This window comes from Harmonia axyridis, chromosome 1 (assembly GCF_914767665.1).
Source record: "Harmonia axyridis chromosome 1, icHarAxyr1.1, whole genome shotgun sequence".
NCBI lineage: Eukaryota > Metazoa > Arthropoda > Insecta > Coleoptera > Coccinellidae > Harmonia > Harmonia axyridis.
The window spans coordinates 40103586-40129204 of NC_059501.1; the positions used below are offsets into that span (position 1 = coordinate 40103586).

Consider the following 25619-nt stretch of genomic DNA (forward strand, 5'->3'; position numbering starts at 1 on the left):
CTTGCAATCGAATCAAACTGAAATTTGGCACGCTATGGACTCCAAATTTCGAGAGAAATTTCATCAGAATCTGAAGAATAGATTTTGAAAAAAAATATTCTCACAAAAATTGGGAAAATTTTCCATAAATATTTACTAACAGAACGATACCAACAAAGTTCTCGAGCAATTGCGCATTAGTAGGTTGCATTGCACAACCAAGTCTCATCATGATAGGATCTATATTTCTTGAGTTATTTCGGAAATAATACCCGTACCAAGGAAAAAATCACGAAATTTGGAATATCATTCGAAATAAAACCCGAGTCGAAATCAAATTTGGTACACATTTGTGAAGCATCGACTTCAGGGTGTGGGCAGAATTTTTCAATAGTTTTCAGAGAAAAAACAACTGAAAAACAAATTTGAAAAATTTTCGAATTTTGTTTTAAATTTACTTAAAAAAATATCCGTACAAATTTTTCATAGGAGTTGCGCGTCCGTATTCCACAACCAACTACCAAGTTTAGATTAGAACGCATAAAAAGTCCCTGGGATATAGGGAAAAAAGAATAAAATTTTAAAATATCTATAACTCTGAAACCGTTAGGCCGATCTGACCCGTTAACTGGCTAAACCGCTTTTTTTAAGATGCGCAACATATCCTGAAAGTTTCAATTCGCTATGTCTTTCCGTTCTTGTTCATTGAGTGCAACCTAGTTGTTAGAGACCATTCTTGGGAAACATTCGAAAATTACAGACATATGGACAAAACGATAGCACTCTGTTCTCTAGAACATGCGCGCGAAAACGATCATTCCAAACATTTCGAAAATCGGTCGAGTACTTTCTGAGACTATTTGTTCCAAAAAATAAACAAACATAAATAAGAAAATTTACCTTCATTCAATATTGGCGGAATTAAAACCTTTGGAAAGCCAAACTCCAAATTAAATTTGATGTCTCTCAGAATATTCAGATCCTTCGAAGTATGTAACAATTTCTCATTATTATAGAATTTACTTCTGTTGTCTCGAATTGAATAAGAGTTGGTTCCTAACAGGTGAAATAATGAAAACATCTTGTATGTACCGAACCGCATCAACGATTAACGCACACTAAACCCCTAGTAAATAAAAATTTGCCATGAAACAATATGGCAACACAGCGAAATTGATGAATTTGGGTGGGAGAAAAACAAAGTCCAGCTATACACGCCTAGACATATGAAAATGTGGTGTTCATTGCTGGACGTCCAGCAATAACGCGCTTGGTCCAGCGTTTGACGCATGGACTGACGTTTCGGTCCAGCAATGCACGCATCGACATAAATATATATATATATATATATATATATATAATGGATAAGAATGTTGGGATGTTTCGATCTAGGAAATTCAGTGATACACTTTTATATCATCCAAGCTTTCGGTAAGACTTCTTACCTTTCTCAAAGATCTGCAATATATATTAAATATATATTAGATATATTGCGATCAATAATTTTCTTACGAATTATATATATATATATATATATATATATATATATATATATATATATATATATATATATATACAGTGAGATAAATTATTTGCCGAATAAAGTAAGGAGGTGTGGTTGGGTATCTAGGCAATTTAGAAAAGATCAACAGTCTATAGTCTATTCATCTATATTTCGAACCAATATGCGGTTCTTCTTCAGGATGCTAAAAAAATTACACAAATTACAAAGTTGTAAAAACAGCAATCTATGCTTACATCTGACTGGACAGTGTTATTTAAGATGATAAGTGCAGCTATAATAGGTCTTCTACTCATAAAATTCAATAAAAATACAATAATCGTAGAAATATCAGAAACGTTGCCGTAATGCATATGTCAATTTTAAAGGTTAAAACTCACAGAACAGGGGAACACAGAGAAAACAACAATTCACAAAGTGACATAAAGTCATGTTTGTCTAGATGGCCTACGATCTAAGGATAACAAATAACTATATACAACACTTAAATTCTTCAAGTCAGTCTTCTTATTTATATTATTTTCATTTTCATTTATAAAACACATTTCAAGGAAACTTCTTTTATTATAGTTAGAATTGTTGAAAAGTTGAAATATTATGTACCAATTCTAACTATAATAAAAGAAGTTTCCTTGAAATGTGTTTTATAAATGAAAATGAAAATAATATAAATAAGAAGACTGACTTGAAGAATTTAAGTGTTGTATATAGTTATTTGTTATCCTTAGATCGTAGGCCATCTAGACAAACATGACTTTATGTCACTTTGTGAATTGTTGTTTTCTCTGTGTTCCCCTGTTCTGTGAGTTTTAACCTTTAAAATTGACATATGCATTACGGCAACGTTTCTGATATTTCTACGATTATTGTATTTTTATTGAATTTTATGAGTAGAAGACCTATTATAGCTGCACTTATCATCTTAAATAACACTGTCCAGTCAGATGTAAGCATAGATTGCTGTTTTTACAACTTTGTAATTTGTGTAATTTTTTTAGCATCCTGAAGAAGAACCGCATATTGGTTCGAAATATAGATGAATAGACTATAGACTGTTGATCTTTTCTAAATTGCCTAGATACCCAACCACACCTCCTTATATATATATATATATATATATATATATATATATATATATATATATATATATATATATATTTATGTCGATGCGTGCATTGCTTACTTATGAAATATTCAAATATTCATCATGAACTTAAATTGACACGTGGTCCAAAAAAAATCAATGTGGAAAGCATATGCATGTCACTGTTGCCCAGCAAGAACCAACGTGGAGGTGTAGAGTACTCTTGCTTAAGGATTGGGAAAAAGGACTGTGAAAAGGTTGGGATGTAACAAATGAAGAAATAAAAAATATTCTCATAAAAAAAGTAAAAATCAACAATATTCATAAAAGTAACAAAAAACTCAACATAACTTAAAAATTAGAGATGCCACGAATATTCGGCAACTATTCGGTATTCGGCCACTTTGTTTGGTATTCGGTATTCGGCCGAATAATAGGTACTATTCGGCCGAATACCGAATACCAAATCATGGAAAAAAAACATCATATTAATCAAGATTTGTATTATTTATTATGAAAATTACAATACTTTAATAAGTAAAATTAATCAGCGGTAAGTTGTGATGTATAAAAACAAGCTTTTCAGCGTTTGATGGTAGCAAGCGATTACGCTTTTCGTCATAAATGATACCAGCTTCAGAAAACAACCTCTCACTATACACGCTACTCCCGGGAGAAGATAGATAAACTTTAGCAAATTTCGAAAGGTTAGGGTATTGGTTTTCATTTGCTGACCACCACTTGTAAGGATCAGCTTTCCGATCTATGCGAATTGATTTCAAATACAAATCCATCTCATTTGCCACAGCATTCTTCTCCACGTTCTCTTCATCATTACTATTTCGCATATTATCTTTAGCGACTTCCTCAAAGCAGTTCCAGAAACTGTCGTGTGTTTCAAATGTCTTATCATTTTCGTTCATGTTTCTTTTCTTACGACGTGGAGAAGAATCGTCATCGGTACTACTAGACTCATCATCATTACAACTCAGTTTCAGAGCTTCTAGAAGAATTTTTTGTCTTGCTCTTTCTGCTTGAACAAAACCTAGAAAACTTGTTTTGAAGCGTGGATCGAGAAACGTAGCCACCAGATATTTGTTGTTCTCGTCAAAATTAAATCGCTTTTCAAGCTCGGCTTGTAGTGAAGATCTAATTGTCACTAAATTTGGTACTCTTTCAGCTGTCTCTGCCTTTCCTAGATATTTTGATAAAGTAATTGCATGTGGAATCACTTCGGAGATGCAGGAAATACCTGAGCTGGTTATTTTTGTAATCTCTTCGAATGGTTTGAGGAGTTTAATACATTGTTCCATTAATTCCCATTGAGCATGTGTTAGATTATTTAAAGTTTCATGATCTGTTATGTACAAGGATACAGCTCGCTTTTGTTCGAATAATCGCTCCATTAAATAATACGTAGAATTCCAGCGTGTGCTCACATCTTGTACTAGTTGGTGGTTAGGCAAGTTAAGTTCTTGTTGAATGGATTTAAGTTTCTGCTCTGCTAAGCCTGAATGATTAAAATGGGTAACAATTCGTCTAGCAGCAGCTACCATCTGTAGTACCTCTGGTTGAGATTTAAGCGATTCCTCTATAGCTCGTTGCAATGAATGAATAAAGCACCTTCCTGAATCGTATCCAGCATCTCGCACACCTTTTATCATATTAGCCCCACTATCATGGACAAGTAAATGGATCTTACTTTTAGGAATATTCCATCTTTCTGTAATAGCATTGAGTTCTTTTGCAATATTGGTACCCGAATGTGAGCTGGGAAACGGTTTCATAGCTAAAACGCCATGTTCCAGATTGAACTGTGGAGATATCCAGTGCGCAGTGAAGCTCAAAAAGCTCTCGTTATTGTGCTGACATGTCCATATATCAGATGTCACTGATACAGCTGTCGCCTGCGAAATACTGGCCTCTATTTTAGACCAAATTCTGTTGTATATATCAGGAACAACTTTCTCGGTCATGTAAGTACGACCAGGTACTCTATAATGGGGCACAGCGGTTGCCATAAGCCTCTGAAATCCGACCCGTTCAACAAGTGATAATGGTTCGTTGTCTAAAGCAATCATTTCACCTATCAAGTAGTGATATTTTATTGATTTCGGATCATTAATGTCCCATAGCAATTTCCTTTCAGATGTTTCCTTCAGGGTTAGCTGCCGGTCTCTAGATCGGGGAGTTCCAGGTACTGCAGGTATCTTGGAATCGGTGGAAGTAGAAGTACCGCCCTTATCGCTGCCACTTGTCGATGGAACATCAGTTAAAGTAGCGTATTGTTCAGCATGTTTGGATTTAAGATGGTTCTTTAAAGAAGTTGTAGCTGAAAATGAAAAAAAACTAAAATGAATTACAAGTAGCTAACTAAGTTATGCAATAACATTTTCAATCCAATACAAAAAAATAAACTTTACTGGATGATTTATTATTTAATAGCTTTCCGGTAGCGGCTTCGCCCGCTGCAGTTTTTTCCCAGGATAAATATTTTTTCCCGGAATAAAAATTATCCTGTAGCCTTCCTCTATAAATGGACTATCCAACAAAAAAAGAATTTTTCAAATCGGACCAGTAGTTCCTGAGATTAGCGCGTTTAAACAAACAAACAAACTCTTCCGCTTTATAATATTAGTATAGATTTATTTATCCACTGTTAACGTTTCCCTACCTACTTATTTCATTTCTCTTTTCTGCCTTTAAATTTTAATTTCCTTAAAACAATAACAACAACATCAACTTACAACTTTTTCAAACGCCGACCATGTCTTTTTCACGTATTATTCGTTTTAACGGCAGTAAGAAAGTTTTCAAATCGTGAAATAGATATGACGGGCAGGTCTCAAATCACGAATCCTCATTTTGACGTAGATATCGTGTAAACGAGTTGTTAAATTAATTCAAGATTTTATTTACTTGCTTTCTTTCCTTCTCCTCCTCTTGAAATCTTGCTACTACACAGCAAACAATTGGCTAGTTTATTATTTTCACTACAAATCTCGTAATATTCCCATATAGCCGATTTTTTATTAATTGGTGTCATTTTTTAAAGAACAAACAATTGAATTTATTGGTCTGACTTATTAAAGTTATTTATATTAATCTGACAATGCGTGCCGTGACGTGATTCACTCGCAACTGAAACTATCAAATAGCCTCACCCCGACCGCGCCGCGCACACTGGAGAGTGGAGACAGGTCGCAACCTGTCGCATTATTTACTCGCTCGACCAGTGTTGCCAGATTATTTATATGAATTTTCTTCAATTTAACATCAAAAATTCTGCAGTGGTTTTTTGTCACCGAAAACAGCAAATCCTGGGGGGGGAGGGGTGGGGTGGTGGTGCTCGCATAGAAATATATAACATATATATTGTTATATATTTCTATGGGTGCTCGTGTCAAATTTTCTTTTCACAGATTTCTTCTGTGGGAATTGTAGCCATTACAGAAATCTGCAAATATTTTGAAAGATATGCACGCGCCAAAATTCAAAATTATTTTGACATATATGCACGCGCCAAAATTCAAAATTGGTTCACGCTGAAACCCTCCCACCTCCCTAAGTTAATGAAAAACAAATTCAACATAATCAACAAATGTTTAATGGATAAAAAATAATATAGATAAAGTTCAGAACACAACATAATACCTAATTAGGTATATAAATTTTTTGATTTTATCAAATTTAAACGTTTAATGAATAAAAAATAATATAGTAAAATTAAAAATTACCTATTCATTTCATAGGTATAACAGAACAGAAGTTCAAAACACAACATAATACCTTATTAGCAATATAAATTTTTTGATTTCATCAAATCTAAATGTTTTTCATTGACACACATTTTTGCAGCATTTGTTCCAGTCTCTTGAAAATGGCTACGCAATACACAAAGAGAATTCAATGTATTTTCTTGAAGTCTATTCCGCTTTTTTGTTTTCACATCATTCATTATTGAAAATACCCTTTCAGCTCCTGCATTTGAGTGTGGCAGCGAAAGTACAAGTAATGCTAAAGTAGCAATATTGATAAATATACTTTTGTCACTAAAATCTTTGGTTTCTCTTATTCTATGCCAAAATTTGGAAATCGGCAACTCCAATAATTCCATTTTCTCTTCATCACTGAAGTGAAATTGAATATTTCGCCACTCTGTTTCTATTTCATTTTTTTTATCTAAAATCTTGAAATAACCGCCGAAATTTGTTGGCATTCCTCAGGCCTTTCTAATGACAAAGCAATCTTTGGTGTTATAAACAATAATTCATTAAAAAAGATATCTTGCTTCGGTAAACGATTCTGCATTTCTCTACAACAAACTGAATAAAATTCTAAACATTTCAATCTAATTTTTTTTTGTACATCTACTTCTAAATTTAAAATGAAATTTTCACAGTCAGACCCTAAATAAACTTTCCATATATCTACAAAATTAATTGGGAGATTGCAGTTAACATCAATTTTGATTTCACTTGGTTTTATAAAGTTATTACAAAATTTGAAGTAAATACGTCTGCTTTCTGCTCCTAATTGATGGATAAGGACTGTTTTGGCCTGAAACAGCGCATTAAAAGAGTTCAGAAAATTAAGAACATATTTCAAAAATAAAAGGTAGGCCTTGGTCTCGCTACAATTCAAAGCATCTAATATGAATTTCGTTTGTTTAAGATGGTCCTCAGTAGAGGCCAGTAGAAAAAAGTGCTGCAAAGTAGACCACATTTCTAAAACCCTTTCAATACACTGATGCAGGCACAGCCACCTTGTTGAAGACAGTTTTAAAATTTTTTTTTTAGAATTATTCAGATACTCCTGTAATTCGGCTAGCTGAGCAGATCGTTTACCACTAGCGGATACATATGAGCTTAAGGCCCGTAATAAATCCTCAGGAGCTGCAGGTAAAACATTGCATGCAGTACTTGCTATTATAGCTGCACTATGGCAAATACATTTCAAAACAACTAATACTTTTGTATCAGCCATCAATCTTGTCATAAAGGAATTGTGCTTACCCAACATTACATTCGCTCCGTCAGAAGCTAACCCAATAATGTTAGTTAAACGAATATCGCATGCCTTGAAAAATTGTTTAAACTGTCTGTAAATATTTTCTGCTGTGGTATCAGTTGCTTCTAATTTCAACATTTTAAGTAATTTAGTCATTAAATTACCTGATTCGGGACAAACATATCTCACTAAAATACATAGGTATTTATCCATACTTAAGTCTGTGCTTTCATCTACTAAAATGCTAAACTTAATTACCTTCAAGATTGAAATTAGTTCACTTGTTTCAACTTTGCATAATACATTATTTATCACTTTCGTTGTTTTTGTTCTTGCAAGTGATATTCCTTTAACAACATCAGGTTTGTTGCAGGTGACTTTAATTAAATCTACGAGATCATCGGCTACAGAAACAGCAATATTGTGTTCTGCGAAAAAAGCACTAATACGAATCTCGGCTGTCGCAATTTCGTCCTTTATTGAAGTTGCTGTCTGGGATTCTTGAAACATGCTTTTAACCGATGGTGTCGATTTTCTCGCATTGATTTTAGCTAAATGCTTTTTTGAATTAGCATGCTTAACTACTTCCTGTTTTCCAGCTCTTAGTGAAAGAATACAATTGCACAATTGACATTTGAATTTTCCTTGTTCATTTGGCACTTCACAGAGCCACCCTGTGAACCAAAAAAAAAATTTAAATATAAACTCATTTCAGTTTCATTATTGCTTTACCTTTAAATTCTTCCTCATTTTTCCAATCTGAATGGAACTTCCTTTTGAAAACTTTTTGTTTTTCGTCCACACTTAAGTCGCCACGATATTTTCTTTTTTTTGTGGGTGTATCTGTATCGTTTTTCCCATGGGAACTTGTAGAGGCCTGCTGCGATTTGTCCATTGTTATGGAAAATCTAAAAATAAAATACAGAATAATTAATATAAGTCGTAGTCTCGCCAAAATAAAATAATTAATTAATAAATATGCGTACATATTTTGATATAATGATGTTTCTTACCCCTGATAATCTTCTTCACTTGAACTCATTTTTAAATAAATCTGTTAACTAGCATAAATCAAATGACAATGGCGACAAAGCAATATTATTAAGTAGAAGGCAGAAGAATGAAATGTAAAATTACCGACAGTCGGGAGTGTCGGGACTTTACCAGTTTACAGTTTCTATAAAAAGATGTAGCACACTGCAATACAGTGAAACCTCCCAAGAGCGGACACCGTTGGTTCCAGCTTTTTTGTCCGGTCGTGGGAGGTGTACGCTTGTGGGAAGGTTCAAAATAAATACAAAGAGAAATAAAACGAAATGCATTTATTGAAATATAATATGTATATACTTTTTAAAGAAAAATGAATTGCAAAGTATGAAGCTGTTACAGAAACAGTTTATGTACATTATGAATTTCATTCAGAAAAAATAAGTAATCTTGGATTGTGTCATTTTTTTTTCTCTTTCAGAAAGTAGACGTGTTTGAAAGTGGGTCTCCAGATTTTTAACCAGTCGAAAAGCCACAAAATCTTCTTGGGCAAATATTTTCAATTCGCCAATCAATTTCAGTGCTTCGCTATTGGTTTTTATTTTGGTGCTTTCGGAAATAATGCAACCTTCTATGTTGCTCTCCTGTTCAATTCGATCTTCGTCATCTTTCTCTCCATTTTTATCGACAAAATCGGAATGCTCTTCAGTAGTAATTTCTTCGTCTAAATCAATAAATTCTCTATCATCCACTGTGTTGCACACTGCTTTACAGTTTTTGAAAAAGGTGGCTAGTACTGACAAGGGTACGCAGTCTTCTTCGTCATATGCCTCTTCAGAGAGATTCGAAGAAGGCCCATTTTTCTTGAATCCCGCTTTAGTGAAGCAATTTTGGATAGTTCTCTGAGCAACGTTGTCCCAAGCTGTTTTAATGAAATACAGTGCTTCCAGAATATTTATTGATTTCGATAATTCTGAAGCTGATGAAGCACTATCCATTTTTGATAGAACATGTTTCAGTATCAAGTCTCTGTAGAAAAATTTAACATTTTTTATTATGCCTTGGTCCAAAGGTTGACACACCGAAGTGCAGTTAGGTGGTAAGAAACATAGTTTTATATTAGTTAGATTCACATCCTTCGGATGTGAACCAGCATTATCCAGAAATAGCAATATTTTCCTCTTTTGGAACCTCATTCTTCGGTCCATATCTATGAGCCATTCCTTCATTATGACGCCAGTCATCCATGCTTTGGAATTTGATTTCCATGTAACTGGCAGGTCTTTGATTGAAACATTCTTAAGTGCGCGTGGACAGGCGGCTTTTCCGATTACTAATAATTTTTCTTTTTGACCAGTCATGTTAGCACAGAATAAAATAGTGAGCCTCTCTTTTGACATTTTACCGCCAACGCATTTTTCTTTTTTGAGTGCCATTGTTTTATCTGGTAGTGCCCGAAAGTACAAACCGCTTTCATCAGCGTTGAAAATATCTTCTGGTTTATATCCTAAAAGAAGAGATGGCAAATTTTGTAGAAATTCATTTACATTTTCTACATTAACATCCGCAGATTCGCCAGATATAGCTTTGAAACTTATATTATGCCTTGTCCTCCATTTTTGCAACCATCCATTTGAAGCACTGAATTTATCATAATTCAACATGCTTGCAATTTCTTTCGCTTTCGCTTTAATCAATGGTCCTGAAACCGGGATGTTCTGATTTCGCACTCGGGAAAACCAATCTAGACAATCTCTGTCAATTTTTTCTGGAATGTTTTTCAATCTACATAGTTTTTGCTGCAGACTATCACCAGATTGCCACATATCGCGAATTCTATCTTTCTGTTTCACAATTGCCGCCGCCTGAGTTTTACCTATGTTGAATCTGAAAAGATTCAAGAAAAAATTACACAACTTATCAAAATTTAAACTTTCTGGTTTGAACAATTGAACTTCTTATAACTTCGGAAGGAATGACTAACCTTTCTGCTAACTTGCGCACTGATGAATTCTCCTTTTCTGCAATATTTATCAGCTCCATTTTCTCTTTCAACGTCAGAAATCTTTTTCTAGGCGCCATGATTCTAATAACATGCGTTTCACTGCTAGCGGCACTGTGTAATACTGTGTATTGAAAACTAAGAACGTATTTGGGTTGTGACGATTATGAACGAAATGAAGGGGGTTCCCCGAAGTTCCTGTTTGCGCGGTTGGGTTAAAATAATACTACAAGATCGTCTTTGACTGGTGGGTACCAACATATTCATTTTTGGCCGCTCTTCAGAATTCCGTGTCCGTTAATGGGAGGTTTTTCGGCACCGCTGGGAAAATTGTGGTGTCCGTGTCCGTCCGATAGAGGTGTCCGCTTATGAGAATTCGTATAACAAGAAAATTGTCCCGAATTTCTCCGTTCCAGGGAAATTGTCCGTTTGTGGGGAGCGTCCGTTTATGGGGAGTGTCCGCCAAGGGAGGTTTCACTGTATTTTGCTGTTGCTAGCGCCATCTCGATGTCGAATTGCCAATAATTTCGAGTCGTAGCTCGTAGCTGAATCATTTAACCGTGAGATGTCTCTGTCACAAATGGATGATGAAAAGAAAACTTTTCTCTGAGGGATGAAAGATGAAATGAATAAAATAATTTCAAATACATGTGAATTTCAAAAATTCTGCATATTTTAGTGGTTTTCGTGAAATATTCTTCTTTTCTTCATTAGCCCTTTTTGAAGGCTGAAATTCTGCATATTGCAGAAAATTCTGCATTTCTGGCAACACTGCGCTCGACTAGCATGGTACTTAGTGCCGAATATTCGGCGGCCGAATATTCGGCGCTTCGGCCGACAGCGTTGCCGAATATTCGGTATTCGGCCAAACCACTATTCGTGGCATCTCTATAAAAAATACTTTCTCGTTCTCAACCTTCTCGTGCTGAGGAAATGTAAAAAAAAACTCTTTCAGAATGAATATGAAATAAAGATATCCTCTCATAGTCCAAGATCCCAGAGCGATAAGACACAACTTATTTTCACATAAATGAAACCTCATGTTCTCAGTAGTGTCTTATGTGCTCAGAATACCTGCGCGCTTGTGGAGCTTGCCGAGTGACACCTGGGCAGGTACCAGGTGTGAAAGGTAACTAAAATTAATAGTTACCTAACTTAAATTTTCATAGCTGATTTTTAAATATATTTTGTAGAGTGTTATTATAAAGTTATACCATAAGCGTCAGACACTTTTCGTGGGCCAGTACTTTTGTCAGACGCTTTAAAGCTCTACAAAAAATAAATAAACTTAACTTATTTTTACATGTCTGACATTTAAATATGTTGTTCAGACAATTGTTACGAAGTTATATTTAATTAGTCAGACAAAATTGATTGACCAAACACCCCCTAAACAGCAAAATTATTCTGCCGTGAGTATGAGCGCGAAAGCATTATGCGCATGCGTCTTAGAGTAAATATATGAAAAATACTTACGGTACAGCTTCCGATATAAAATTTTTGCATCTCTATTTCAATATTAACGTAATAATTAGTCAGTATGAAAGTAAATTAATTCATTTAATATTTCTGGTATAATTAATCTGTTCAGAGCTATTTTTTCTTAGAAAAATTTTTATTTCATTGTCAAAAATATCATTTGAAATTATTTTTTTTACAAAATCATTTTTGTAAAAAAAAATTGACCCATAATTAATTAAAATAAGCATTTATTTTATTGTTTAATCATCGCAATCATCATAACAATTATTTGAATTTTCATCATTTAACCAATCACGATACTGTCCAACTAAGTCATCATCTTCATCGTCATCAGTTATGTTGTTGCTGACTTCTTCTGCAAAAAATAATCAAAAGAATTAAAATACATAAAATTACTAGTTAAATAAATTTTAATCTTGAACTCTAATTATAGTACCTGATTGTTGAAGAGATTCACCAACGTCCCTTGGTAATTGGTCACCATCAAACCAATGAAAGTGAAACTGGTTTTCCTCTAACCTCCATCCATTTTGTTCAGGAGTAAAAATGGTTGGTTGTTTTTCATGAGCATAATTCCATATGCTAGAAATGTTATAATTAGCTCGTAGAAATTGTTGAAATAGCTCAGTTTTACACGGTGGTAAGCTGCTTGCATCAAAGTTTTTTAAATTTTTACGGTTAAATTCTTCATTTATATTAGATACGCTGTAATTATTTAAAAATAGCTGAAGACGGGCAGCGTTAACATCGTATGTATCAGGAACACTATAGATTTCACAGATAAACTTTTGAGTAGTCTTGAAAATATCTTCTTGTCTGTGCTCATCGGTTAATAATTCAGGATCACCAAAGTGCATCAAAGCTTGCTGATACTCAGGTCTCTTCATTAATATTTTAAATGGTCTTTGTTTACCTTTTTGGTGATAATAGATTGTTGACTCTAGTACATCTTGCACTCTCTCTATAAATTCCGCGGAGTCTTCTTCATTTAATTTAAAAAAAAAATCATATTTATTGCACGTATGCAATGGGAGTCTTTTTAATTTATGTCTTTTAGTTTTTCTATCACAAAATATACACTTTTCATTATCGTCATTATTTATATTATTTTCAAATGGGACTTGTGGAAAATGTTTCAGTTATTCCAGATCATTAAATCAAATTACCGGTCGCCAAGGAAATGAAAGAAAAAAGAAAATTATTCAGATTGAAATATATCAGAACGGCGACCGTATTTGAGTTATTTAATTTATAAATTATTATTCTCAATAAAGTGTTAAAATAATTATAACTGCAAATTGTCGCCTACCGCCATTCTTTCTTAACAAAGTCTCAAATACGTTACTGTTTTTTCAGCTGGCATTCTCCGACTGGATTTCATAGACTCTTGTACCATTTTTAATTGTACAGACAATTCATTTTGTTTTGATATACAATCATCTAATTTTTGCATAGTAGAGTAGATTAGATCATTATGTTGCTTCACAGAGTCGCCTATATCACTTACGAATTGAACTTGTTGTTTTGTGCTCTCGTTGATTTTCTCTTCTAATTGACGAATCTGGTTTGTTATAATATCTCCAATAAGAAGAAATTGACAAGATTGAGTTAAAAGATCCGGATTTTCAACCATAAACGATTGGATACATGAGCCCGTAGAAGAGTATGTTTCGATGAATTTATTGATCATTACTAGAGGATCAATAGAAGGGGTCGAGCGGGTTTTCTTCTTTAATTGTTCACATTCCTTTTGTAGATGTTCAATCTGTTCTTCCAACTGAGTGTTTTTTGTTAGAACTTGGTCCAAGATTGAATCTTGCTGAATGTGATCTTCAATTGTAATGACGGGACGAGATTCTGAATCCGGATCACTTTTTGCTTCCTGATCAGAGGGCTCCAAATCTTGGTTTTCAATTTCATTGTAACTCGCTGGGAGTTCTGCTGAGGCTTGTGTATCAGTACATTGAATATCTGTAGATTCTGTTTCTGGAGCTTCTTGTAAAAACAAGGACATGTCTATAGTTGTCTCTGGGACTGACTTTACAGAAACTGTTTGAGACTCCTCTCTTCGAGGAGTGACGGATAGTCCTGTTGCTGTAAAAACGCCTGATGTTATTGTTTTCCTAGATCCTGTTGCATTTGTGTCATCTATTTTACCCTCATAGGGTGTTTTCATAGATTTGCTATTCTTGTTGTTTTCTTTCTTTTTCTTTTGCTCCTCCATCTTAGTTAGAGCTTTCACATTCTTATAGCTTTCATGACATAAGCACACTGATTTCATCTGATCTCTCAGATATGCCGTTGTTCGTAGAAGTCTGTTGTATTTGCTGAATCTTTCCATATTTATAACCAGTTCCATTGCCTGATGATGGGTTATAAATTCTTCAATTTTCATTTTTTTCGCTTATTTCGGGATCTTTCAAAATTCTATTCTCGATGCATTTCAGTCGTTTAAAGGCCATAGGTTTACTGTCAGGCAACTTCAACTGATCATACTTCCAGAGAAGTCCAATTTTGTATTGGTTTCCAATTTGAATGAGAGTATCATTTTGTAATTTTCTAGCTCGTTGCATCTCTTCAGATTCTAACAATTTAACTTGTTGAATTCCTAAATTTTCTATGTCGAAATAATTTTTGGTAGCTTCAAAAAGATCTTGATTATTCATAATATTCTCCTCACAACAACAGATGTGAAAACTATGATTTTCATTAACAGGAACATTTCTTATTTTTGGAAATGCAAATATAGACCATCCTAGCCTGCATCTGGCTGCTATAGGCTCCCCAATTTGTCCTTCCTTCACTCGTAGAGGTAATGCCAAATCCCAGTTGTCTAAACCTCTCAAGTATGCCATTTTGATTGCTGCTTTTGGATATATTACATTCGCCAGAAAAAGTCACTGGAATGTTTTCGACAGATGTTTCGTTTTGAGTATTAACGATTTCTGGTTCTTTAGCTACCTTGAATGTGTCTTTATGAAGCATTGGGTGATGTTTCCGATTACAATGGTTGTTTTTGCACCTGACAGGATATTTGCATGGAAAACGGTGTTTCTTTAAACAAAGTCTGCACAAGTTTAAATCCTTAACAACTTCCCATTTTTTAGTAACGGGATATTGAATAAATTCTTTACAAGCTGTAACAGATGTGCAGTCTCCCTTACAAATCCAACAATGGCGAGATTCTGACTGTCTTGGAGAGTTGTGAATGTTAGTTCGCTCATTCCTTTGAAATTTATTTTGATCATTTGTGCTTAGGGTTGGAAGAGCAGTACAAACATTAACTGCTACTTGATATATCCAGTCTGCAAATTCACTCAATCCTTTGAATGATTTTAAGGAGGTTCTGTGCATTGCCCAGTTAATTTTCACTTGAGAAGGTAATTTTGAAATCAATTCGTGCATAAGTGTAGGGTTGTTGAGGTAATCACTTAATTTGGCAGCTTCTAAAGAAACACATAAATTTTTTACTGCCAAGGCATATTCCACTAAACTTTCTAATTTATCTGGTTTTGGGGCTGGTTGTCGCCGAATAAGATTAATATGAGCTTCTATTATTTGCTCTGGTCTTCCAAAAAGAATTTCGAGTGTTGATATAATTTGAGGAACACATTCAGGTAGAATCAAAAAACTGGATACACTTGATTTGGCTACACCTTTCAATGATTTTTGTAATCTTATAAGGTTTTCATTGTTATCCAAACCGCATAATTCAGTTGATCTATCGAAACTGCTTTTAAATAATGGCCAATCATATGGATTTCCAGTGAAAATTGGTAGTTCACTTGGAGTGCTTTTTCGTGCAGCATATTGCTGAGGTGAAAGGAAGCTTCCATCAACTCTCGATTGTTCGGTTGGTGATAGTAATTTTGAAACTTTTTCTTCTTTCACTGGTGGATGAAATTTTTGAACTGCAGGATCTGATGTTTCAACAGCTTCTTCAATTTTCAAAGATAACATTTTATTTTTAATGGGATTCGTAGTCAATATTTCGTCATCGCTAATTTCTTGGCTGTCATCATTTTCTTCAATAAGTCTTCGCGCTTCTTGAGCCAACTTGCGCTCTTTTCGAATAAGTTCTCTTTCCTCTTGAATGAACTGCAGCTTCAGTTTTATTATTGAAGAGCCAAATGATTTTGCACTTCTTCTTGAGGAACCATGTATGCTGGTTCTTGGTGTATGGGTGGGTGTAATCTTCTGAGAACGATTAGGTGAAGTGGAATTCATCTTTTCATTTCCAGCTTCACATTTTGGGCATTTCCAATTTTCATTTTCAGAGATGTCATCTGTGACTTTTACACACTCATAACAACACCATTTTTTGCATCGGGTACATTCTACCATCCTTTCTTCTCTATACGGTTTACTGCAGACAGGACAGAGATCATGATCATTTTTGGTTCCCTCAACTGCTGCTGAAGCCATTTCTTCAAGATCCAGAAGATAACTGCTTGCAATAACCAAACTAATTCGTTTTTGATTCCGTATTTGAGACTTTGTTAAGAAAGAATGGCGGTAGGCGACAATTTGCAGTTATAATTACTTTAACACTTTATTGAGAATAATAATTTATAAATTATTATTCTCAATAAAGTGTTAAAGTAATTATAACTGCAAATTGTCGCCTACCGCCATTCTTTCTTAACAGGACTTGATTGGTAGACAAATGAAAATCATTTTCACCTGCCACACAAGAATCTCCAGAATTACAAGACACCGGTTCAACTGATTCAAATTCAATACCTTGATCGACATTTGGCTCAGATATTACAAAAGGTTCAAGAGTAGCACTAGCTGAAATTGAGTTGGACACTAAATCTGAATCGGCAACAGTAGAATTATTTTGTTCAGTTGAGGTAGATGCTGTGGATGTATCACTATTAGTACTTGTACTACTAGGTAAAATTGATGTCGATGCAACAAATGGTTTGTCAACAATGCTCGGAGAAATTTTATTTTTACTGATTTTAGTTTTTTCTGGAATCTCAGAATAATATTTTTTGGGCAGAGCAGTAAAATTTTTATAGCATTCCCGATGATAACCTTTATCATATAAATCTTCAGGTAAAACTACGTCTTTAAATTTTAGGTTATGTGTCACTCGCTGTTGTAAAATAATTTTACACTTTTTTAATGTTATCTCGGTAAATAATATTAATTTATCACTAGATTTTTCACAAAATGTACACGTTAATTTTGCTGGTTCTGTTTCTTCCATGATTTTCACGTTAATAAGTAATGTAAATAACTCACAAATCACACGACGTAAACAACGAAAACATGTGGTCTCACAGACCCAAACTATACTGTATACTATTAGGTTGTACCCAAAGGACACATACACAATACACAGAAGAATTACACGAATGAGAGAAGGGGAACTGAGTTAGTAAGACCGTCTAACTCGCTCCGAAACGCACCTATAATGCTTTCGCGCTCATACTCACGGCAGAATTATTTTGCTGTTTAGGGGGTGTTTGGTCAATCAATTTTGTCTGACTAATTAAATATAACTTCGTAACAATTGTCTGAACAACATATTTAAATGTCAGACATGTAAAAATAAGTTAAGTTAATTTATTTTTTGTAGAGCTTTAAAGCGTCTGACAAAAGTACTGGCCCACGAAAAGTGTCTGACGCTTATGGTATAACTTTATAATAACACTCTACAAAATATATTTAAAAATCAGCTATGAAAATTTAAGTTAGGTAACTATTAATTTTAGTTACCTTTCACACCTGGTACCTGCCCAGGTGTCACTCGGCAAGCTCCACAAGCGCGCAGGTATTCTTAGCACATAAGACACTACTGAGAACATGAGGTTTCATTTATGTGAAAATAAGTTGTGTCTTATCGCTCTGGGATCTTACTCTATCATAAGTTATTGAAGGAATTAAAAAAGAAAGTTGTGAAGTTGTTTCTGAATAGGATAATACTCGGGGTAATAGGAAAGGGTAATTTTCGGCGTGGAATTTGTGGTATACCTAACTATGAATATAAATTTGAAGCGTGTGGAGACATCGTTATTTAACTAGATTTTTTTGTAATTTAAAGGTATTCGTCTATCTTTTTGGTTGGCAAAGACATCTATTATTTCCTCATAAAACGTAGTCTGTTGGGTGAGTTGTTTAATGAACCGTTTTTCTATTGAAATTAGAGATATTATTTTTAACCTATCTTGACTAATGGTGTTCCTGGAAAAAAATTTTATTCGCTTAAGAGCAGAAGAACTTCTCTCAACTGACGCAGATGTAACCGGTATCGTTACTATTAAACAAAGCAGTTTATAAAATTCTGGCAAGCAAGTAACTAAATCGTTGTTGAAGATAAATGCAATCATTTCCGCAGACGTTTCACAATTTTTGAATAATTCACCATCATCATAAACAGTTATTAATTCATTACGTAGTGCTATTGGGTCAAAGAAAGAATAATGATTTAATAGAGAGCCAAATAATGATTCCGGAAATTCCTAACAATATGAATTGAATTTGTCTTTCCTAACTAAAACGAAAAACTCTAATTTATCTAAATCTGAAAACCTGATTCGAATTTGATTGTTAATTGTATCTAAAATTTCATTAAATATTTGGCGATAATTTTGTATTACATTTGGGAGATTAAAGGTAGTTTTTCTTCTTTTTGACTGCGGCTCATCGGCTTGAGAGTCTTCAAAAATTCTATTATAAATTTGATTGAAATTAATTTCATTATTTCTAAAATCTTGCAATGTGTTCATTAATGTGATCAAGCGTTTTTTGGCATATGAAATATCCGTCATTTTATTCTGTAAAATTGAAAATACTACGTCAGTGTGTTCGAAAATGAATTTGAATGTATGTAAAAGAAAAATGAATTCTGGATCATTAAGATATTTCTTCAACCCAATCGCTTCTCTGATTGTCTGCTGATCATGTTTGAAATCTTCGTGGTTTATAAAATGGTCAAAAACTTCTATTAACTTGTCCCTGTTCGAAAATACTGTGAAAACAATCCTAGATGTAAAATTCCACCTTGTTGCCGCATTTGATGGTAATCGATTGGACCCCACTGCATTGAGAACCTCTGTTCTTTTAGAAGATTTGGAAAAAAATGAAGAAAAACCAGACAAATTTGCAAAAAAAAATTTACATTCTTTGATACTACCCGAGCAAGCTTTACTTAAAACTAAATTTAGCTTTACTTAAAACTAAATTTAGTGCGTGAGCATAGCAATGCGTGAAAAGTGCCTGAGGGGCGATGTTTTTAATTTTTGCCTGCAGTCCATTTAAATGACCTGCCATAACTGAAGCTCCATCATACGTCTGCGCTATCAATTTTTTTCTAAATTTAATTTGTTGAACGTTTCTGTCAAAAATTTGAATAAGGAATCGGCAGTTCGACCTGCGTCTGCAAAAAATCCTGCAAATCTTTCAACTATTTGCCCCTCCTTATTTTCATATCTAAAAACTATGGACAACTGCGAGCTACATGTAATGTCTACCGTTTCATCAAAAAATCATCAAAAAACAATGAATTTTGCAATTCCGCCTCAATTTTACTCCGCACTACAAAACTAACCGCTTCGATCAAATCGTTTTGAATAGATTTTGACGTCCCAGAGAAAACAGTGGCATCATTCAAAAACTTTTCTAATTTTGAATCATAGCGACTAATGAAACACAATAGCTCTTTAAAATTTCCCCATATTATCCGAATCTACACTTTCATCATGTCCTCTAAACGGCAATTCTTGAAAACAAAGGAACATAACTGCGTCAAGTAATCTTTTCAAAATATCCCTGTTTTCTTTGACCTTTTCGTTATGATCTATGATAGTTTGCCTATGACCCTGATCAAGTGAATTTATAATATTGAGTTTTCCGAACAATTTAAATTTAAATGATGCGCCTAAATGAGATTTTGATCTGCCATGTCTTTCAATAGACCTCTGTAAATTTTTTAAATCCCAATACCCTAATTTTGACCACACATTGTTTTCTGAATCGTCGGAGAAAAGTAAACAAAACCAACAAAATAATTTATTCCGAACTGTACTTCCGGTCAGCCACTCGCATTTATTGTACCATTGGACGCAGAAGGAACGATTATGCCTGGAATTGACAATTAAATTTTGCATAGCAGGCTGAGGTGTTTTTATAATTTTTGTAATGAAAATTTTGTCATCGTAAGGCATTTGGCTGAACTTTTTAATCAAAATAAAATCTACAATATCTTCAGTAACTCTGAGTTCCCTACTGACACTATAATTTTCATTTCTAGTTTCCGACGTTTCCGTTTCCATTTTTCTCGATAAAATATATCTGAATAGCCAGCCAATATCCTTCCTTACCTACAAATTTTGCCGAACAATCCTAACACGAAACCACAAACCACACGCCGAAAGGAATAAAAAGTACTGACCTATCTTTATCTTTCCCTAATTCTGGCGCTAATAAACAGAAACAGCTGATATAGACCCATCGTTAATCGCCGTGGATCATGTTCGGGCCGTTCGGGTTAAACGAATATATGCTTACGGTCAACGGAGACAGGGCCTCCGTCACGTGATATCCAGCTCGAATTTAGAGTGGCCGGAGCTTCGTATCGGGAGAAATTTGAAATTCTACGTTCAAGACAAACGCGACTAGAGGGGAATTGGGCCTCCGCGACCCGCGTCTGGAGTCTGCTGTATTCTTTAGCGCATCGCATGCCTGTAGTACGGTGTAGCGATGCGCAATCTTCTCAGTTTTGAAGTCTGTTGCGGAGAATGTATAAATATGATGAAATATTGGGGTAAAAAGTATCCAGAAATTTGAATATTCTATTGATTTAGGTTAACATAATATAGTTGGACTTGAACTAAGAATTAAATATAATGCGGTAAAATTAGGGGAGGCCCGGCCTCCTCTACCTCCTCTGAGCGGCCGCCACTGGTGCGTCATCGTTCGTGCGACAGCTTTCTGTCGATGGATGTTATAATTGCTTTTTGAGCCTGGGCATCTTTTCTTTTCCAATCGATTTTTTCGTTGTCTTTTATTGCATCTTCGAATTTTTTTGCACCTTCCACAATTTCATATAGAGAATTGAATTTGAACAATATTGTTATTTGGAATTTCCATAATTCATAAGTTTCACTGTCCTTCAGTTTTTCGATGAGCATCATTTCTTCTACAGACGCCGCCATTTAAGGTATACTGGTATACAGCAGTTTTTGGATTTTTATTTTTCGATATTATTTGATATTGGATCACGTAGATTTTATTTTTGAAACGCAGTGGCACTAGCGGGTCTGGACCCGTAACCTGACAAATGTTAGGGTTTTACTTTTATTTCAATACCAGAAACGTAGTTTTAATGAGTTTAATAAAGATCAAATTTAACCATACAAGCAACTGAACATTAGAAGATTATTATATAGGTATGTTACAATTTTATTCGTTGGTCGTCAGTTGATTCATTTGATTACTGTCATACCGACTTTACGAAATAAACAACTGCAACTCCAACTTAACAACTTTCTACTGACCAACAGAGGTCTCTAGTAATATTGAATGATTTCTTTATTTCTTAACACACATTGCTATTATCAAGGGCCAGTAACTCAGTATTATCAATGCTAATTACGTTAGCGGAAGATGAGGCTTTCACATGCGTATGCAATAGCAGCCTCTTGAAAGCAACCTCAAACTGTCTTGAAGTAGGATTATTATTGAATCTACCTCTACTTCCTAATGAGCTAAAAAATATCTCCAAATGATCTTGCGAGAACTTATTGCTCAATAGATATTTCAGGGGTGGATTCTGACAATTTATAAAATCTTCATTGACTTTTGAGGCTGACTATATTAATCATGAATCCTAATAATCCTGTCTTAACTTCAGAATTAATAACTTTTTTTTATTAGCTAACTTGAGATTATCAATATAATTGTAGGTATGATTATTTACAAAAGAAAAATAAAGGTGGAAGTTTCAGTAGAAAGAGTTTTTCCATGAGAGGTTTTGCAATAAAGATTTCTGCAATTGAATATATTGAATAAATTAATGAATATTCTGCAGAAATCTGATGTGTTTTCTGCATTTATGAATCAGAAATTTTTAAATCTTTTTCCAGAAAATTTAATGCATCTGATATAATTTACTAAGAGTCTATGTTGCTAACTTCACCTTCATCTTTTCTTTCATAATTAATATTCCTCAGTCGAATTTTTGTGGCTGCATGTCCTTGTGAATTTTGAAAATTCACAAGCTTCTTAATATACTGCCATTCTATGGTGCCTCTTTGGTCATGAATCAAAATTTATTTGGACCCAAGACTATTTATGACCAATTTTATCATGTGGCTTGGGTCCAATATGGTATATATACGCCGCTTCTCATTTTCTATTGGGAAAGAAAACCATGGTTTCAAAGAATCCTTATCAGAGAAGTCTGCTCCTAGAATCTCAGCCATTTTGAAATTCGTTGGCAAGCCATCAAAAGTTATGGTTGCAATCCTAAGTCCCGTCTCATCAATATGCTCAAGCAACTTCAACATAATAGAGGCTTTATCTTGAGCATTCACACCATTGGTGAAGAAATAGGAAACAGCGATAGTTTTCATTAAAAAACTACCATAAAAACTAAGACTTCTCTGGCTTCTTCTATTTCTTGATTTTCTTCCCCAAAATAACCTTTAGAGTCAGAAATTCCTTCAAATTTGCCCTCATTCCATTCTATCAATTTTCTGATAGAAATCTCATGCATCAAGAGAGCACCTACCAAGTCTTTCCCATGAATTTTGGGTTTAGTTACTTTATCTGTAATTCCTTTCAGAGCCAGTTTGTTGAAACCCACCATCTATTTTACTGTACCATGTACGCAAGGTACGTGGCTCAGGCAAAGAATTATTGAAGGTGTTTCTCACATATGAATATGCTCGAGGAGAATAGTAGTGTGAGAGCAAAAGCCCTCTACACTTCTGAATATTTTTGACGTCTTGGCCCTCTTAGTAATTTTTCCAAGACCAGCTTTGTTGGTCCAGAAATAGTCAACTAGATATAAAGGGAATTATTGTTATATATCATGGTTTTATTAATCAAATTTGATTACTGCTTTTTATGAAATATTCACATGGCTGCAAATCATCAAATTTTGATACAAAGCTTTTTATACAATAGAGATTGTCTACTTTGTCAGCAATGATTATTAATTCTATCGATTGATTATAAATTTTTGAATTTTCATTTTTGGCTACTATTGTGCAATGTTTTGCACCAATTGTGCAATGTTTTGCACAATTTTGTCTAAAAACTTAATGAATTTTGTTAAATACCTTTTACAAAATAAACATTTTTAAAATCTATACATTTTTGGCCAAAATAGCTTTTGATAGCACCTTTCTTGGTCGCTTTCAATATGGTCGGTACGTCCAATATCCAACAACCAATTAATTTCACCATTATCACATTCTTCATTTCCACGACACCCTACTTGATTTATTTCTGGATTACATACTTGAGCTGTTCATGACTGTGATGAAGAGTTATCTTGGTGAGTGCTTAGCGATTCACCTCTGAGTTGATCTTGACCTGTGCCTCGACCACCACCTTTGTGAAATCTGCCTCGGTTGGAACTTCTCTGTATTCCTCGCTGCCCTTGATTGGTTTGGTATCTTCCTTGACCACGGTTTCTTCCTCGAATTTGATTGATTGGGTTTCTTCCTTGACCATGGCAACAGTTCTTCTTAAAGTGGCCCGTCTTTCCACATATAAAACATTGGGCTGCAGTTTTTGCTGTAAATGTACTAATATTAGTTTTGTTTTTAGCGTCATTAGACGTCATGTTTTTTTCTTTTATTTTTGACTTTACGTAGTCTACCGTTCTCTGCTCTCCAGGAACTACACCAATGAAACTGTAACTTGGAGGTAAGGCACTGAGTAAGTATCTCATCTTCTGTGGTTCATCCATTCTTCCACCGGCTGCTTTAAAGTCATTTGTTGTTTTCTCGAAATCAACAAAAAATTCCTCAATCGTATTATAATTGCTCAACTTGATTTCTTCAATTTTTCCTCTGCATATTATTTGCATTGAATGGAGGTAAAAGCCATCGGAGAGATGGACATCTGAGTCACCCAACAAATAATATTCACCAAAAAGGGCAGGGTCTTCTTCAGCTTTTTCAAATAAATTTGATTTTCTAAGTAATCTTGAGTCATGCAAGGACCCTGCTTCTCCACAGAAGACATTTGTGAATATTTTTTTATGATCCGCAATTCCTTGGATCAAAATAATATGATAACCTTTTCTATTAATATATGATTCTCGGTCATTGCCGGGTCTATTAATTTTTATGTGGCTACCATCAATACAACCAATAACCCCAGCAAAGCCTTGCTTTTTTGAAAATTCAGAGCTGATTTGGATTTTCTCCTGATCAGTTGGCCATCTGATAAATTCTGATCTTAAATTGAGTAGGAAGTCAATCACCCTAAAGAAAGTTCGATGAGCTGAACTCAATGATAAATTAAATCTATCTGATATTTGACGGAAAGTTTCAGTATTTGATAAATACCATATAGTCAATAAGACTGCCTTATCTGAAGGAATTTCCGATTTGTTGTTAGGTCTAGCTGAACAAGGGCTTCTTTGAAATCTATCTGTAATAAAATAAATCAATTGAACATAAATATGATGAAGTGATATTCTTGATGAAATAAATATACTTCAACAATGTGAGCTCACCTATCAATATTTGAAAAGTCCTTCTTGACATACGAAAATGTTCTTTGAATATTACTTCGTCGTAGCCTGCTACCACTTCTTCAACAAAATTTGCCACTTTTCTCCTTTTTTTAGGCCTTGAACTTAATTCTTCTTCACTACTACTACTGGAGCTACTGCTGGAAGAAGAAGTAGGTATCATCTCGCTTCTTAAATAATTTTTCCTGTGAAATTTGTGATTGTCCCTTTTTTTTTATACGCATCTCTCGGGATGCCACACAATATCTTGTGATTTCAGTTATTCTCTCTGTAATATAATAATTGATTTTTAGATCTATTAAATGATATGCACGGAGAAATATAAAGCGAATAATGTATTTCAAATTGTTTCTAAAACAATTGGCCTTTTCAAAAACATAAGTGAGTTTCAAAGAAATCAATTCAGAATCGAGAAATTATTTCATGATTTTACTTCCCTTATATATTCTCCAAAAACAAATACTCTATAATACTCACTAACACAAAATCTTCCATTATAATTATTACACAACACATACGTTCTCTATAAAATACAAACACAAGCAAGTGTGTCGCCCAAAGATTAGGGAGAGAAAGATAGGAAACGCCGTACTAACCCTAGTGCTAAATGGCGACCCACTTTTAGGCTCGTAGTTTACATCTAAAGGAACAGGTGGCGCTGAAATCATCTAACGAAAAAGAAATCTATATCTGGCGCGAATTTCAAATCTTCACAGTATTCCACATTCACTAGTAGCTTCTATTTTTTATACCATATTATAATATATTTTTTTATACGGGGAGACAGAGTTTTTTATCTGTTCTCTTGTATCATACGCTGAAATGTATG

The 25619-nt window shown here is 34.2% G+C and overlaps 4 protein-coding genes across 4 annotated transcripts; all 4 read right to left on the minus strand.

The window, feature by feature from the left end:
* Positions 1–3115: 3115 nt before the first annotated feature.
* On the minus strand, positions 3116–5631 carry LOC123688564 (zinc finger BED domain-containing protein 4-like). The gene is made up of 2 exons (XM_045627151.1): positions 5505–5631; positions 3116–4917 (listed from the first exon to the last, which is right to left on the minus strand). Exons 1-2 carry the CDS (start codon positions 5629–5631, stop codon positions 3116–3118), a joined length of 1929 nt encoding a protein of 642 aa, XP_045483107.1.
* Positions 5632–6767: 1136 nt separating this feature from the next.
* LOC123688573 (protein FAM200A-like) lies at positions 6768–8792 on the minus strand. Its single transcript, XM_045627155.1, has 3 exons — positions 8609–8792; positions 8328–8503; positions 6768–8269 (listed from the first exon to the last, which is right to left on the minus strand). Exons 1-3 carry the CDS (start codon positions 8635–8637, stop codon positions 6768–6770), a joined length of 1707 nt encoding a protein of 568 aa, XP_045483111.1. The 5' UTR covers positions 8638–8792.
* A 110-nt stretch (positions 8793–8902) lies between these two features.
* On the minus strand, positions 8903–11041 carry LOC123681004 (tigger transposable element-derived protein 6-like). The gene is made up of 2 exons (XM_045619166.1): positions 10567–11041; positions 8903–10469 (listed from the first exon to the last, which is right to left on the minus strand). Exons 1-2 carry the CDS (start codon positions 10662–10664, stop codon positions 9014–9016), a joined length of 1554 nt encoding a protein of 517 aa, XP_045475122.1. The 5' UTR covers positions 10665–11041; the 3' UTR covers positions 8903–9013.
* Positions 11042–23554: 12513 nt separating this feature from the next.
* On the minus strand, positions 23555–24953 carry LOC123688582. Its single transcript, XM_045627166.1, has 2 exons — positions 24773–24953; positions 23555–24687 (listed from the first exon to the last, which is right to left on the minus strand). The coding sequence occupies exons 1-2, from the start codon at positions 24951–24953 to the stop codon at positions 23555–23557; spliced, it is 1314 nt and encodes a 437-aa protein (XP_045483122.1).
* Between the last annotated feature and the right edge of the window lie 666 nt (positions 24954–25619).